Source organism: Cygnus atratus, chromosome Z (genome assembly GCF_013377495.2).
Source record: "Cygnus atratus isolate AKBS03 ecotype Queensland, Australia chromosome Z, CAtr_DNAZoo_HiC_assembly, whole genome shotgun sequence".
NCBI lineage: Eukaryota > Metazoa > Chordata > Aves > Anseriformes > Anatidae > Cygnus > Cygnus atratus.
The window spans coordinates 13,212,129-13,230,128 of NC_066396.1; the positions used below are offsets into that span (position 1 = coordinate 13,212,129).

The 18,000-nt window shown below is 36.7% G+C and overlaps 1 protein-coding gene across 1 annotated transcript in view; it reads left to right on the forward strand.

Moving 5' to 3' along the window:
• Window positions 1–18,000, forward strand: part of WDR70 (WD repeat domain 70) — a 136,935-nt gene that overhangs the window by 101,959 nt on the left and 16,976 nt on the right. Inside the window, exons 12-13 of the mRNA XM_035563824.2 lie at window positions 3,370–3,454; window positions 4,564–4,702. Of these exons, the coding sequence (XP_035419717.1) occupies window positions 3,370–3,454; window positions 4,564–4,702 (224 nt within the window). The remainder of the gene's footprint in view (window positions 1–3,369; window positions 3,455–4,563; window positions 4,703–18,000) is intronic.

Consider the following 18,000-nt stretch of genomic DNA (forward strand, 5'->3'; position numbering starts at 1 on the left):
TGTTCATCAATAGGATTTGGGGTCCTATTGTAAAAATAATTTTTGACTCCTGGTCTGTACAGAATCCACTTTAGTAATAAAAAGAAACAATGATTTCATTAATTCCATGAACCTCATGATAGTTATTTGTCTGTTGGTTCGTCAGTAAACTTATGTGGAAAAATCAGTTTATGTGAGAGATCCAGGTTGGTATGGCTTGGGTGACAGTGAGAGCTATTCCAAGCTTAAGTGCAGGATTCCTTCTCCCAAATCCTTTGGCTCAGGGTGAGTGTAATACTGACCTGTGGTGCCTCGGAGGGCTGTTCTTGAACTGTTGCAGCTCCTCGTGCTGAACCAGAGCAAAATGCAGAAGTGTATACCTTGCTCTGTAAGGTGTCTCTTGCTTCCTGTAGTACCAGCCTTCATAGAAAGGTTCTGAGTTTATAAACATGATGTATTGTGATACTTCCTCACAGTAAGTTGTGTTGTATTATGTCTTTTGTTTGCTGTATTTTGCTTTTTAAAATCTCATTTTCTTTGTTTCGTTGCTTTCCCCAGTGATCTTTGTCCTTGAGCTTTGCTTTCAACACAGGACTCCCTCTTAAAATAGGAGCTTCTTGAAGGGCGTTGCTGACTTTAGAATTTTTGAATTTCTGGCAGTGCTTTACTTTGGCAGTGTTTTTACTTCTTTGGGGTGCATTTGCATCCATTTATGTGTCTTCCTGGTCAGTATCTTCTGAGAAAAAATAAAAATAAAAATCTTTGTAGTCTCAGTGCATTGACCTTACTTTGATTAAAAGCCAAGTGCAAAATGCCTATCCTGGCTCACCAGAGATTCTTTCTAGGACCTAATTGTTTCCTCTTGATAAATCTGTTCCTCGGATGGACATAATGGTGTCTGGCCTGTTTATATCAGACTAGATTGGTATCCTTCTAATTAAAATGGCAAAGAATAGAATTTGAAATGCTATTAAAAATCCTATAACATTTTTAAAGATTGTGCCAAGTCTGCCATCAAGAAAAATACTGAATGATCTAAGAGTGGGTTATTTTGAATGCTTTATACTGAACTGCACACCTCTCAACTTTGTTTATATTTTTGTTTAAGGGTAATTATTTTGACCACATGTGAAGTAGTTAAAAATAGGTCAGTACTGCTACAGCTGTCATAAAGAAACTCATTAGGCATTGATGGAAGGTTGCTAACTGGAAAAAAAAATGGTATTGTGGCATATTGATATGTCTGCTTTCTTAGTAACAGTGGTTTCAACTCAAGGCAAATTAATTTCAGGCAGAAATATCATTTTTACAGCACAGAAAATTTTAATTTAAAGATGAATTTTGGAAATCTTATACTATTAAGGATGGTAAGAGTTTCACAGCATTGGCCAAGTTATTCTACTAGTATTCCTCCCTTTTCAAGTACTTAATCTACTATTTCTGCATCATCTAAGACAATGCTGATTTGAAGTCATCCAAAACTCCTTGAGTCCTTCTGGAGTCTTGTGATTTTTTTAAACCAGCAGAATACACTTTCTTGTTAGAAGGAGAGCAGTGTCTGAATGTCTGACTGCATCTCTCCTGCTAAAGCCTGGCAGGACTACAGCTTGAAGATCATGTCAAGGCTCATTCCACTGGGAACAGAACAGCCTTGGCTGCTAGCCTTAGATCTGTCCCTGTGCAAGAGATTTGCAGAGCAGCCAAATGGTATCATTTGCGTACATTTATAAAGTGCTGGTGCTCTAGATATAACATCTAGACAATAAGTGTTTTTTTTTTTTGTTCAAGGTAGGAGGGGAAAAGGGAGGGCTCACATTACAAGACCAAATGCTTTGAAGTGCTTGGGATGGTGTCTACTATGAAACAATAAGAAAACAGATATTCCCAAAATAGGGAGGCAACATTTTTCATTCATGTCATTTTTTAGTTTTCCAATGAAAAGAAATATGTCCTAGACATCATTTATTTAAGTTGTCCACTTCTTAGAAATATTTTGTAGTTAGGCATTATCCTGGTCTTTAATATAAACATACGTGATACATGAGGCCACACATTACTGCTTTCCCTGTGAAAGTTACTGCTTGCCTTGATTTCTTTTGTTATGGCATGATATGTTTGCATTTATATATTTTATTTATTTTTGCATTTTATTTCCAAGCTTTGATTTGAGCTCTTAATCTCAAAGGTTGGAAACACACAGAATACTCCTAGATAATTTAAAAATAAAAATAAAAAATATTTTCTTACAAGGTTTGAGTGTTGCAAGGAAGCAGGTCCATGGAATGCTAATCACTTTCCTGCTCACCAGTTAGGTCAGGAATATTTTGTAACTTTTTACTGAAATTAATCTCTGGATGTTTTCAAGGAGAATTGTTTGAAAGTCCTTCTTTTTGCCCTTGAAATCACTGAGGCACTGATGTAGAATACAAAAAGATGTCTAGGTGTCTGCAAGAGGTGCCTCAGGGCTCAAGTTCTCATGCAGAAAATATGTATCCCAGGGGGAAGGTTAGCTGAGAGATGTAGATCTCTCTGAGAATAACTAACTAAACTTTTTTCTTACCTTTTTTTTTTTTCTTCCTTTTTTTTTTTTTCTGGTACTCACTGTGTTAATATGTCATAACTTTTGGAAAAGGAATAAACAGCCTGACTTTTACTGGCCTATGGAGTCACACCATGTTTATCAAACACAGATGAGAATAGCTATAAATATCTTGCTGTAACCTCAACTTTGGCTTTTATGGCCAAAGGTGTTGTGGAAGGGTGTAAAAAGGTTTCACGGCAAGCATGGATTCGTTTGCTTCCCTTCTACCCATTACCCGAGCACTTCTGGCTGATTCCAGGGCCCATTCTTCATACTGAAGTTGCAGTTTGTTTCTGTTTGCATGCCGAAGAAGCAGGAGGGCTTCTTGTGCCTTCTGTCCTTCCTTATCATTTTTCCAGTGCAGGTAGAAACCAGACACATAAAGCTTGTTTAGCTTTTGATTTAGTCCATCTGTGGTAACATTTTTTTTTATATATATATCGTCAGCAAAAGTTAAATTTCCTCCTAATAGTAAAGCACCAAAGCACACAAACAGCATAAAATGGTATTTGGGGAATCTGATTCCACTGTGGGTAATGGTTCTTAGCAGGAGGAATTGCTATGATATAGTTGAGTCATTGAGCAGAAGTTTCTGATCTACTGGAGTGCAGCAGGTGGAATTTTTCATCCTTGCATTTTCATAGTCATTTGGGTACAAAAAGCTTCCAAACCATCCCCATTTTGAATGTTTCTACAACATCATTCTGTTCCTTTTCCTGTTTCTGAGTTAGAAGATGAAATTTTCTGTAGATGTCCAAATTCTTGGCTTAAATTCTTTCTTGCTAACCTTTGTTCCTTTTGTTTCATAGGGGATGATACTTTAAAGATGTGGGATATAAGACAATTTAAAAAGCCTCTTCATTCAGCTGAAAGACTGTCCAGCTTCTTTCCAATGTAAGTACTCTTATGTTATTCCAGCTAGGAGAAACAGTGGTAGTTGTGCTGAGCAGGAGGGAGTATACCAGAGATGTTTCTCAATAGATACAGAATAGTGCACAAAGAACTACACGGAGGAGACTGTGCAATAAGGTTCTTGGCTATTTTAGGGCTTAACATTGCTTTAAAATATCTCCTATTTCATGTGATAATTCTTATCTATCTTTGTTTGTTTTATGCCATATTTTAGACTCATATATCTTATGCCTAATTAGATTAGAAACTTTTCGGAGGAGGCCAGTTCATTGCCTTATGTTTGTGTAATGAGATATATCAAGTAAGCCTCATTCCTATTTGGTCTATGATTAATTAAAAGAAAAATCTGGATTGAAAAGTAGACATAACATAAAGGTGCATGGTCTGAATTCAAGTTATGATGTTAGAATTGCTGATTACTGTTACTTGGTACTAAAGTACAGTATAGTAATGTATATTGCTAAGTATTGTTTTTCATATTTTTATAGGTGTTAGCTACACTTCTGTACCTGTAGCGCAGTCCTCTGTAGAACTCTAGAGACACAATATACAATTTCAAAATAAGATCATAGAAAGGAAGGTTAGGGACAGATCAAACTTGAAGTCACAAGCACTCACTCTATTTTGTAGCATACACGAAGAGTAAACACACAAACATTTTTGGCAACCGTATAAACACAACTGCTGTGCAGCACTGAAAAATGTATCATCAGCAAAAAGAGATTTCAAGATTGATTTATTTCTTATGAATGATTATAACCAGATTTGAAATGATTTTTTTGTTTCCTATGTGAAAAGTTCACATGACTTTTGAGAGGAAGAGAAATTTTGCTAGGAGGGGGATTTTTATATTTTTATTGGTTTTGCCAGTTTTTCATATTCTATGCACAGCTGTAATTGTAAATGTGAACTGTGCCTGATAACTATAGTATAGATGTATATAGTATAGATGACAGCTGACAAAAGTTGTTTTTAAGCTTTGTGATGAAAGGATTAACAAATAGAAAGGATTATTTGTAAGGAATGTAATCTATAAATTAATTATACATTATTACTGGTTTGCCCAGTATGATGATTTTTTTTTTCAACAGGACTGATTGCTGTTTCAGCCCAGATGATAAAATACTTGTCACAGGAACCTCTGTTAAGAAAGGTGGTGGCAGTGGGAAGCTGTTCTTCTTTGATCGGGAGACATTTCAAAAGTTGTATGAGATAGAAGTTACAGATGCGGTATTTATTTTAGTTTTCTTCTGTCCACTATTCCAAATATGAATGAAATCATATTCATATGCTTTTTTCACCTTAGACACAGTGACTTTCTACTACTACTGTAATTATTTTTTTCCTCCGTATTTAAGAGAAGTATGACTACAGGTAGAGTGCTATTTTTGCTATTCTCCTTTCACTTAAATAAATAAATAGAAACTTTAGACAAGGTCTTTAAACACTAAGAGACCTCTGCTTTGGTGTTATCAATGTGTTGCTTAATGATTGCCGTGCACCATTCTGGAGCTGGGAAGTGAGGCACAAATCTTAAAATTCTGACGTACACGTTTATGCTGTTCATTCCACTAGTTTTCATGATGAAGTGCAATTTTGTGATGACAAGCAATGCTGTTTGTCCCTGAAACTAAACTTATGGCTGCTATAGTATGCATTTCGGTAAGCAGAAGTATTTCCTTGTACAGAAGGAAAAAGCTTAATGTCATAGTTGAAAATGTTCCTTCCTTGCAGTGTAAATAAATAAACATATAGATTATAACATTCAGTAGTGGTAGACGCTCAAACAGAATTGCAGTTGCTTAACTATGAGACATTTCCATTAGTTATTAGAATCTGTCAACTAGCCACATCTTTACTGTGTTATAGTGTTGCAGTATATTGTTCTATCCTGCACTTTTTAACTCACCTCTTGAGCACAGTAGTCTTTCTTAGCACAGCATGCCAAAGATCCTTGTGCTTTGAGCTCATTTAGACAGAATTTACATTTATATATACTTTTCTTTCCAAGTCTATTTTTCTCTTCTAAATTTGCTCCTAAAGTAAATTCTACTTAAGGATGAATTTTTTATATCCATCATTTCTGTGGTAGCAGTCTTGCAAATCAGTGAAGATCTCATGGTAAAGCAGAAAGCATGTGGTTTTCTAGAGGAGGCATATTTCTATTTTAAACAGATATATTCTCTATATAGGTTTTATACTACACTGCAGTTTTTATTCAGTACTAGAGAATTTCTCCAAAGATAACATAAACTGGATTTTAAATTTTCCTCCAATGGAACATACCAGTCCTCAACTTGTACGCATTTCTGATGGATAGTTTGTTTTGATTGCGTGTCTGTTTTGATTGATTGTTTCAGTTGTGGGTTTTGTTTTTGTTGTTTGTTTTTCTCTGATACAAGTATAATAAGCAAGTGTTTATAACTGTTTTCTGGGGGGAAAAATAAGTGAATGACTCAGTATTCCCACTGAAACTCCCTGACAGATCAAAGAAAACAAACTACACAAGATAAAGTGAGGGAGGCAGATTCTTGTGGCAGCTCTTCTGTTCTGGTGCACAAGAAACAGAATAACCTAAGCAACTCCATTCATAATGAATATGGACGCCTTACAGCTAAGCATGATAGTGTCTTCATTTGGTGGTGGTGAAGTTGGTAATAGTGTACAGAAAGGTTACACTGAGGCTTAAGATTTGCTTTGAAATAGAAGGTCTGTTTGCTTGCTGATGTAGATAATGCAGGGGGAGAGTCCAGAAGATACTGCTATTGTTTTTTCTCAGAATTGTGAGATAAAGTTCTCTTGCTTCAAAATGTGGAAGACACAGAGGTGAGAACCAGCAGTAGAAAATTCTTGGAAAAGCAAAATTATGGGCCCATGAGTAACTTCATCAGGGGCCACTTGCACAGTAAAAATTTAAGTATGTATAGAAATCTCAGCATTTTTAATTGTTATACTGTAAATTTATATGGGTGTTTGATAATTATATAGTACTTTTAAAGACTATTAAATTACTTTTGCCTATGGAGTTTTGGTGCTGCTGTTTTTTCTTCATTTGTAGTTATAAAATTTAAGACTGACATTCTCCTGCTTTATATAATATATCAAATTAAAAAAATGGAAATAGATGAAGAATTGATACGTATAAATGCTGATGTTACGGCATAGTTTTCAGTGAGCTCACATTAATAATACCTCTATAATCACTGTCTAGCTTCCAACTTCAGCACTACACATCTAAGAAAAACACAGTTAAATAAATCAACCTAAATCTAAAAAAAGAAAAATTACTGTAAGTGGTGTTTTAAAATCAAAGTAACATGTTTTTCCAAGATCTTTCTATTGTTTGTATCTCTGACTTTTTCTTTAGTTTTATTTTCTTCTCAAATGGCAGTGTTAGATGAATTGTAAATGAAAAAAGCCATGCTAAAAACAAATGATGTTTAAAGAGGTAGGCTTTTTTATTTTATAAGCCATATTTGTTGGAAAGAGTGTTGGCCTATAAACTGATAGATTAATATCTTGTGTCTAGTTCATCAAAGCACTTTTTTCAGCAGCACAGTAATTAATTACTTGATTTCTGTTTACCTCCTTCTTGGTTTCCATTTTTTCCTTATACTCTCTCAAAGATACAGATAGAGCGGTTAGTAAAATCAGAAATAAATACATACTGTTGTCTAAGACTTCATCTTCTGTAAGTAAATATCCCACACCTTTACCTTTTGTGTGTTATCTAGTGCTTAAATATGTAATTGCAATGTTGTTTTTTTAGACATTATGTATATGAAGTTATATTACGCTAATATGTGTAGTAAAAGAGTGCAAGTACTCTAGTGTATCTCTCTACAAAGAGCTAGGGCTGCTCTTGTTCCTCATTTAAAAAAATTCACTGATTTTACATGGAATTAGTCCAAATGGCTGAAGAAAAAGGACATCATTAGTCATATTTTTTGAGTATGAAATTAAAATAATAAGACTTCTTGTGAGCAATTTTATACTAGCTTAGTGACAGAGCATATATAATCAGAATAACAAAAAGTGTACTGTGAAGAGAAAACAAACTATTAACATTTAGCTGTTTTGTTTTGTTTCACAAGTTTTTGTTTTTTTTTTTTAAAGGAATTTTTAGTAAGCTTAGAAAGTTGAAAAACAGCAGTAAATAACCAGTAAATTTACCAGCCTGGTAAACAGCCAGTGCAATTGGCCTGTGAATGAACCTAGGAAGTAATGGGTGAATATTTAATGGACAAGTTTGACCAAAGCTGTGTCTGACATTCCTTTCCATCATGCTTCACAAATCTTTTTTTCACCTTTTCTTTCAAGTTTTCATGCGAAAACCCATTACTGCGTCAGAGCTGCTGGAGTGAAACCTTGTGATTTTACTAATAGACTAACTGCCTGATTAGTCTCTTCTGTTGTGGCTGGATATAGAATATTAATTTGTTTTCCATTTCATGTTAGGGTTGGGGTATTTTTTTGGTCACAGTCTGTGACTAGTCGTTTTTGTCACACTCTTGAACAGCATCCTACCAGTAGCCCGTGTAGGCACTGAGACTTCTCCAGAATTCAAGCTTCTCAGATAAATAGTAATAATTTTTGAAGAAAAGCTAAACACTGGTTGTTAAATGTCGAAAGTGGTGCAGACCATGGGTTCTTTTTGGCTGGTAGCAGAGTGCCTGCAGAACAGGTGAAGAGAGCACAGTGGGCAGAAGAGAGCAGAAGTGTTGCTTTTCCAACTATGCTCTTCTGACTCCTGTGATCTGTGACTTGGAGATATCTTGACGCAGTGACAGGTATTTTAAAATTAAGAGCACTCAGTGGATTTTTCTTCCATGAGTTTATCAGGGAATGAAGCACCCATGTTGCAGGATGATGGCAGGGTTGTTTACTTGCTGCAGATTAAATCAAAACTCTGGGGTCAGAACTGCCTTTCCCACTCCTATAAGGTTGCTGATGTTTTCTGTACAGTTCTTCAGCCTTACTCTGGTACAATGTCTACAAGAGTGATTGGAAATTATAAAACTTTGTATTGTAAACATGGTTGTATATGCTGAAATACATAGAATTCTTCTCTTAACAAAAATGAAGCTTTAAAAAACAGGTCTTCATCCTGCTATGCACATGCATCTTTTTGGTATTTTTTATGTCACTGTTTCTGATATTTTGTCATAACAGTCTTGGTTCTTTTGCCCTCAACTCAAATATCCACAAGAAAATGTTTAATTTAAACATTTTGTAGGTTTATATTAAACAATGTCCTTCAGTGGAACTGCAGAGGGACCTGGACAGGTTGGATCGATGGGCAGAGGCCAGTGGGATGAGGTTCAACATGGCTAAGTGCTGGGTCCTGCACTTTGGCCACAACAACCCCATGCAGTGCTACAGGCTTGGGGCAGAGTGGCTAGAAAGCTGTGCAGAGGAAAAGGATCTGGGGGTGTTGGTCGATGCTCACCTGAACATGAGCCAGCAGTGTGCCCAGGTGGCCAAGAAGGCCAACGGCATCCTGGCTTGTGTCAGGAATAGTGCAGCCAGCAGGACCAGGGAGGTGATCGTCCCCCTGTACTCTGCTCTAGTGATGCTCTAGTGTACCTCAAGTACTCTGTTCAGTTTTGGGCCCCTCACTACAAGAAGGACATCGAGGCCCTGGAGCGTGTCCAGAGAAGGGCTACAAAGCTGGTGAATGGCCTGGAACACAAGTCCTGTGAGGAGCGGCTGAGGGAACTGGGGTTGTTTAGTCTGGAGAAGAGGAGGCTCAGGGCAGACCTTATTGCTCTCTACAACTGCCTGAAAGGAAGGAGAGGGGAGCTGGGGGTCGGCCTCTTCTCACAGATAACTAGTGATAGGACTAGAGGGAATGGCCTCAAGTTGTGCCAGGGGAGGTTCAGGTTGGAAATGAGGAGACATCTCTTCTCAGAAAGAGCAGTTAGGCATTGGAACGGGTTGCCCGGGAAGGTGGTGCAGTGACCGTCCCTGGGGGTGTTTAAGGAAAGGTTGGACGTGGTGCTTAGGGACATGGTTTAGTGGGTGATATTGGTGGTAGGGGGATGGTTGGACCAGATGATCTTGGAGTTTTTTTCCTACCTTAATGATTCTATAAGATTTCATGTTTCAGGATGTACGTAATGGACTCTCTTGTTGTAATGGGAGATTTCATCATTAGGCACCAGTCAAGGAGGATTTAATCGTAATTCTTGGGTTGATTATGCAAGTATGAGATCTTCATGGGAACCAGTTATAAATACCTAGTGTATGGGAAATAGAATTGGGTACACAACATCTTCCACAATGTTAAATTAATTTTAAATAGCTGTGAACAGCCACTTGAATCACTCTCACATGTCTGTCATTCGTTTGTCTGGTTCAAACATATCAACCAGTAGCTATCCTTATTAGAAGCAAGATTGATTTTGGCAGCAGTACAGCAGTCATTTTCCCCATATGGAAAGGAGATGAAGTACACCCCGTTACTGCCAGGCAAGAGTGGGCACTAAAAAAGTATGTTGTACAGTTACAGAAATTGCTATTTTTAAATCAAAATGTGAGTACTAAGTAAAACAAACAAACAAAAAAGATGAGGTTATGTATATTAAAATATGAAATGTGCAAATTTTTAAAGTTTCCCCACAGGTTTTTGTAGATAAGCAACAATCCAAAACCACGTATTTATGGTTGTTTTGAGAAACTAATTTCTATTAGGAGATTTCTTCAATATTTCCTTAGTTTTTCAAATATAAGCAAAAGTTAAAATATTAAGTACTTCTGAAAATCTCTCTAAGGGACGTTTCAGGAAGGTCTTTTGAGATGAACTATAAATAAACCTTCATTTTAGCTTAAAGAATGAAAAGGAAAGAAGGAATAAGGAGTATGAAACTACCAGTACCCTTCAGGCACAGTTGATATAGGATTGCAGTATTTCTTTACTTGACCTCAAATGATATCATTTACTATTTATAAGGTGCAGTAATGTGGTAAAGGACTTTTCCACAGTGGTCTGTTTCACGAAGATTTAAAGTTTTTGAATATAAGAAAAACAAATTGTATTAACTTCTGAAAGAGATCAGCATGCTACTTCTTTTTGTTTGTTCAAGCCACTTCTTTTATTTGAAAGGAAAATCCATATTTTCACAATAGGCAAATAAATCCAGTATCTAAGTTCTGTTAAGTTTTTGTGCTAATTACAGTAAACGACGGTGAAAATGTGAACCATGGAAATGTTTTCTTTTTTAGTGAGGTAACTTGTCAATTTTCATTCTCTGCTTTCATATATGTAAAGTCAATGTGGTCCTTCCATTCTTATATCCTGCAGCAGCACTTAATTTGTTTTAGGGGAGCTGTCACTAGAGGTTTGAGCTGTGTGAGAAAGATAAACTGTGCAGCTTTCCTCACTGTAACAGGGAGGTTGTATGTGAGGGTTGTCTGCCTCTGCAATATACTGTGCTGAAAATGTGGCTGTAATTCTCACAGAGCAGGTGCTTGAAAATATTCTGCCTTGCAATTACAAGAAAAACTGTTTGCCACCTTGATTTTAAGTCCTTTTCTGTTCATAAAAAAAAAAGGTGTTATTCAGTAGCTCATTTCACTTCTAAGAATGTTTTATAGCTGTAGCTTGAAAGGTACATGATGCAGCATTGCTATCCATATGTTTTACATTGGGATCCTGTTTCAAATTATTGGCCTCTGAAAATGTTTTTAAGTTATTTCTGGTTTCTACGTAGAAAATTGTAATTTTTATCCATTTCTGATCCCTTTCCTATTGAATATTTCCACACATTTTTAAGTCATGTTTCACAAGGGAAAAACGTTAGTGTTGTTTCCTCTACTACTGTATTCTCATGAGTATTTTAAACCTAATGATAGCAGGTCACTACGTTCTAGATATTCCCTCACCTCCCAACCTTATTTATTATACTTGGCTCTTTTTCTTGGATAAGCACTAGGGGAGTCTCAAATCTGAAGATTTTTGCAATTGGGGTTTAAACTATATTTTTTAATATAATATTAGAATGTTTTTATTGTGTAAGCAGACTTTTTTTTTTTTTGGATCAGAACAAGCATAGTATCAACATGTGGGTGTTAACCATCTTTTTGCCCAAAAGAAGAAAGGCAGAAGTAAACTGATAGCGTTTGTTGTTTAGCTTTGCAGACATTTGGAAATGGCTTCGTTCTAAAACTGTTACTTAATCTTTTTTTTTTTTTTTTAATTAAAAATACAGCAGTTTTGTAAGAATTATTCAGTCTACATTTTTTCCTTCTGTGGGTGCAGCCAGGAGGCAGACCAGAATTTCCCAGATCCAGCAGCATGGCAATCCAGATTGTTGGCTTCTGGATCACCACTGTGCTGTAAGACACCAGCAAAAAGAGATTGCAGAGCATGCAGTAGGAATTTATGTCCTGAGCAGCATTATCTTTCTATGATCCTTATGGCAGAATTTCTGTTGTTCTTGGAGGGGAGCAGACAGCTAACATAGCTGACTGATGTTTCATGCAGACCTTCTGCAGAGAAATCAAGGTGACTATAGAAGGAAAGACCTATTTATCTACAAGCCCTCCCTTTGTATTCTAACTTCTGTCAGCTGGTTTTACTTGCCATTGGGCATATCAACCATCTTTATTAACAATCCCTGATTATTATGTAGAAAAAGCAGTATTTCTGTGGGCAAGATTGCTGTTATCTTTGGGTAAAATTACTGAGTTTCTGATTAATGTTTTGAATTTTACCATCAGTTCCAGTTGCATAGAATTGGAGAGAAAATGTTGTTGTACAGTTGGTGACAAATGTGCTGAAACATTTTCTTAAAAACCTTTTAGGCCCATTTCTGAACTTTATAGAATATGAAGCGTGAGATGGAGGAAGTTTCCTTCTGAAGCTTCCAGATCTTAAAAACGGCCAGGAATAGCTTTGCTGCTTTTTAAGTTATAATGTGTACAGGCCTGTGCTGCAGCCCAATGTTATGAGATTTTGTTGTATATAAGCACCTGCAGAGAAGTTTTTTGTCTATGAAAGTCAGTCCACTTTGAATATGCCTGTGAAGATTTGGATGAACACCAGATTTGTATACCCTGGTACAGCAGTCTTAAGTATCTGAAGTTTTTTAATAGAGCCACATACATCTTCATTAAAAAGGAAAGGCTTGAATGCCACTGCATTAATATCTTTCCTAATTGCAAAAGTTGCTTAAAGGTGGAAAGTAGACAGAGACAGAGATAGGGGAACAGATTGTTGAAGGATTTTGTGTTACTAGGAAGATGTCTCTAGCTGTTTAGAATACAAACATTTTAATGTTTTATTTAAGGACATAGAAATCTTTTGAAATAAGTATTTTATTTTTTTCAGATACGACTTTGTACATTTCCCTTCACTTTTGGGAAGAGGCATCACTGAAGTGATAGAACTTGGTAGAACTATGGAAGATCAGGTTGGAAGGCACACTGAGATTTGATCCCTCACTCCAGCACAAGCTTGAAAATGTTTATCCTTTTCAAATATAAAGATAATTTAATGTAACTCTAGGCTTAGGTAATGGGTAATGATAATTTGAAAGGTAATTATTGTTTCTTAAAAAATACTAATAAGAAGCCAGTAAGGCTTCCTAAGTGGTAGTATACATGTTTTAAGCTCCCACATATTTAAAAGATATTGCACTCCACAAGCAATTCTTCATCAGGAATGCATCATGTGTTTTTATAGCATCAAAGACAGAAGCAATGCAAACAAGTTGCATGCATATTTACACTGCATTTGCAAACTGGGGTTCTTTCTTCTTTCAGAAATGTCAGAATTTGTAAAAATACAATTTAAATAAATATTCAGTTCAGTCAGAAAAGCCCCATTTGTCTGCTGCTGTAGTGACCTGTGCTCACAGAGTCCGCAACCACAGTCAGAATGTAATTTTACATGTTCAGATTCTTCCCTGCTGACATGCTGCTTATCTGGCTATCTGGACAGCCAAGTGCAGCAAATCTGAGCAGCGCTGTTCAAACAGCACCCATCACATACCGTCATGGCCACTGAAGCAGAGCTTGCACATAGGAAAGAGAAGTTTTGTTTAAGTTTTTCTTTTCCTAACTGAAAATATTTTCTCAGAACAGCAACTCTTGCTGTTGCTATGCTGTCTGTACAGGACAGATTCTGAAGGAATTATTTATTAGATTATAGGCTAAGAGAGGGGGAAGAAGCAAGGCAGAGTATAGGCTGTGTTTGTTTCTATTTTATCCCTGTTCAGTGTTTAAGCATCTCCAGAGCTAGACCTGATCATTTAGACTAAGATTCTGAAGATTTGTCAGACAGGTCTAGGAGTTTGTATCTGCTTTATCATTCTGCACTAGGAGTATTTTATTTGGCTTTCAGAATCCTTTATCCTTGAACTGCTGAGTTTTATGTAAGTAGCCTAACATACTGTAACATAGATCCTCTCTGCGTTGCTCCATTTAGTCTTCTGTTTTTCTTATATAGTTATTTCGGCCATTGTAGGCTGCAGGGGATTCACCTGACCAAATATAGATGTCTACAGCTGATCCAGTCACCCTGGGCTCCCTTTCTAATACGCAGAGAAAACAAACACATCTAGACTGTGATTATCTCATACTAAAATAGGTATCTAAAATAGGTTAGATGAAGGTCACTGTAATATATGCTTATTTCTCTCCATTAACTGTAAAGGGAGTGAAAAGCTGTGGACATTTGAAGAGTAGACCTGTAAAGATTAGTTGTAGACATCTTAAAGTTTGGTGAGGTAAGACTTACCTATGATCTTTGCTTCCCTCTGTTGGTGTTGATTCTCTCCTGCGAAAGCACTGGAACATTTCACCTCTCTTGCTCTGACCTTGTCAGTGGCAAAGTTAGACAATAGGTTACTTCTGCACTCATTTCCATTGATTTAAGAATTTATGACTGTAGGAAAGTTAAAGCAGGACAGGAGAAAATCCTGCCATCACATGAAGCGATTGTGCTAGATGAGATTCAAGTGTAAGCTCTCTTACTTGCACCTGATTTCCAAACATAATAGTCAAAACATCAGCAGTTTTACCTTATGATTACAGAACGTTATATTTGAATGAACTTCTTTTTTTAAGTTAGTGAAAACATCAGTTTCACTAATCAAACTGTTGCTAAAACAGTTAGGATGTGTGAAAGTCTAGGATTAGCATGTTTCCTTTCCAGTTTCAGTATTGATCTCTAATTACCAGTATCTTTTTTTCTAGTGGTAAATTACCAGCGTGAGGCAAATAACTTGCGAGAAAATCAGTTTTTTTCTTTCTACCTTACAAGTGGAATGTTGGCTGCACACTTGCCACAGGAGTAGTAAATGTTAGCATCATTCAGCAAGTTTTCTGCCCTCTGAGCATAGTTTTGTGTTGTGAAAATAGATGCATCTTCTCCACTTATCAGTTTTGTTTGTCGGTGCTTTCATTCAGTTTTTTCTTGACTAATAGCCATGGGAGAAGACATGAAGTCAGTGAACTTAGCTTAAAAGTCTGATAGCTCTGTATAGCTGAATAATCAATTCTGGAATTGTGGAGTTGCCAGAATGGAATGATAGTCTGTACCTGAAGTGAAGAGAAACAAAAATTTAAAAGGTTTATTCCAACACTGCATAACTGATGTGTAAACATGTTTTTCTTTTTCTTCCCTGCATGGCAGGAGGATCTTTACTAGTGAACTTCAATAACCTGATACATTATCATGCATTATCAGAAAATGCACTTCAGATGAAATGTTCAGTTTCAAAGACAAACGTATGGTATTTAACCTTAAAACTTAACTGTCTTTAGGGAGAAGGGATTGATTCCAAATAAAACAAGATTCCAAATAAAACAATGCCTGGTTGAGAAACAGTAAGACCTCCTTAAGGAGGCAAAAGAAATTAAAACATCATTGTAAAATATGACCCCATCTAAATTTACTTTTCATTTTGCAGTAGCAATGAAAGAATATAGCCCCTCTGAGCTGAGTGTTGCAGAAGTGTATGGTGATTCCTGTTTATGCCAAAAATATGTCCTTGGAATGTTTTGAAAAATGGTGAAATTTGATATCATGCCAGTCGTGCAACAAATGATGACCTCCATACTCCAGGAGATCAGCATATGCATACATACAGGCACACAAATATGTCTGTTTAATGAAATTTTGCTAATAACAGAAGATCAGCAATTATCTTGGGGTTTCTGTACATATAAAAGTAGTTGGATGCTGGATTCTGTTGGATGGTGGTTAAACTTTTGACTGAAATGCAAAAAGAAAAAAATCCTACTTTTTTTTTTTTTTTTTTTTTTACAACGTCAGCTCACAGACATGTCAAATGTCAAAAGAAGACAGGAATGGAGGGAAACCTTAATTTTCTCTAGCTGTCTTGCAAGAGAGTGAAGGAGGATAGAGATGAATGCTTTCTAGAGACAATCTCTATACGCACTCTCCTTATTTTGTTGCATAACAGGTAACCTTACATTTTGGTAGGTTAAAAAGATACTAGTGAGATTAAGTGACTTCCCAGGCTCTGTAACATGGCAATATTTCCAGGTGTAAGAATTAATGTTTAGGTAAACGCCTTACATACTCTGCAATAGTAGAAAGCAGGTAGGCTTGCTGGATTTGCCCTTTTTTTTTTTTTTTTTTTTTTTTACGCTTTGTGTATGTTTTTGGTAGTTGCTTTCCCCTTAGAGTAGGAAATTTAGGGGTATATTAAATAATTCAGGGAAACGGAAAATGTGACATGAATCGTATAGTCTTATATGAGAAAAAAGAAAAACTATGTTCTGCCCGTTCAGTATGCTGAAGAAACTGCCTGTAGTCAGACAAAAGCCAGGACTACTGGCTATACAGCAGGGAAGAAGTGGGAGTGACCTGCTTATGACACTGGCTTGATCATCCCATGAAATCTTGCCCTCATGTGTTGATAGACCAACTTGGCAAGCCTTGCTCCAGCTGCGTCTGTCCTTAATGCCCCCAGCCGATTGCTTCACTTTCCTGTTGGAGGTTTGTCCAGAGGACAAGGGGAGTGTCAGCCCAGACTGCCTCGCCTCTGTGCTGGGTGGTTGCAGGAGCAAGAAGCTAGAAGAGCTTTTAGGTCTCTAGAAGAGCCTTTTGTGTCCCTCAGTAAGGAGAATACCATGGGCCCTTCCTGGCAGCTGGGGTTGTAGGGAAGGTCTTGTTACTGTGCCAAGTAGAGGAGCTAAGAAAGGAATAGGAGACTACAACAGGTATGGGAAAATCTGTAAATCACAGAAGAGAGTAGGAGGTGGGTGGTCTGCAAGGGGAGCAGACCTGTGCAGCGAGGGAGGGGGGGGAGGCCTTACTAGCATTCCTGCTGAAGGTCCTCACAACCCCGATGAACTGCCAAATGTGAGACCTCTCTGACACTTCCTAGTACCTCTTGCTGGAATTTATTAGCCTTTCCTCACCTTCCTCCCTGCAGCCTGCACTTACCCCTCTCAGACTGCTGATCCCATCGTGGGTCTGCTCTTCTATGCTGTAAGATTAAATGTTTTTACCTGAAGTATGGGCCAGGGAACTGAATTTTGCCATCACTGTGCTTGTCTCAGAAGAAATGCAGGTGGAATAGCACAGAGGAAGAAGGCATATAATCGCCTTTGCCTGCCACCTTTCTTTGTACTTTCAAGTTTTATGTTGAAGATTACCACCTACTATTAAGCTCTTACATTATTACACATACATTTTCTAAAACTAAAAACCTTATTTTCAAAGAACTGGGAGCTTGAGGTGTGTGTAGTGCTTAGTTTAAAAATAAATTTTAAAAAGCACATTCAGGTAATTGAATTCAGGTAATTAATTAAAGACAGTAAGGCTAGCTTTAGGCAGTTATTTAAGGAAGTAAACATTTTAATCTAGATCCCACTGAATCAGTCCTGACTTCTTTCACAGTGACAATGAAGCACTTTTTCTGTTAACATTTTTAATGTTCTCCCTGCCTAATTTCACAGAAATATTTTCACAATCTTCTCCCACTATTTCCTAATGCAGGCTAATGCATTTGTATATGCAATAGAACTTGCCAAAGTCTTTTCAGATGGATTTCGTTTGAAGAACTTAATATGTTTATGACAACAGAAGTACCAAACAGATTTTGAATCGTTATCACTAATTGTAATGTGTAAGTGCTGTATTTTAAGATAGATTAGTTTTATCGTTACAAAGCTGGCCAGCTCAGGTCCACTGATAAAATTATTTTTAGTATTTTTGTGACAGGCTTCCAGGACTTCATCCTCTAAAGATATGCTGTCCAGTACCTCCAGCTACTACAGAAATCCTTTTTTTTTTTTTTTTATGTTGAAGATGTTTACATGATGATACAGTCTGAATTTTATTGTTCTTAGTTGTTACAATAAAACATAATTTTCCATTTGCAAAGCTGAGGGATGACCTGGAATTTTATGATTTTTCAGAACTTACCTAGCTTTTCCTTTGTTTTAGCTTTAATTGTTTTAAAAAAAAACAGAAACAAGTCTTTCGGTGTTGAATGGTGGAATTTAAAATTAGTTAACTGAATTTGTAACTCTGGTATTTGTGTTTTCTG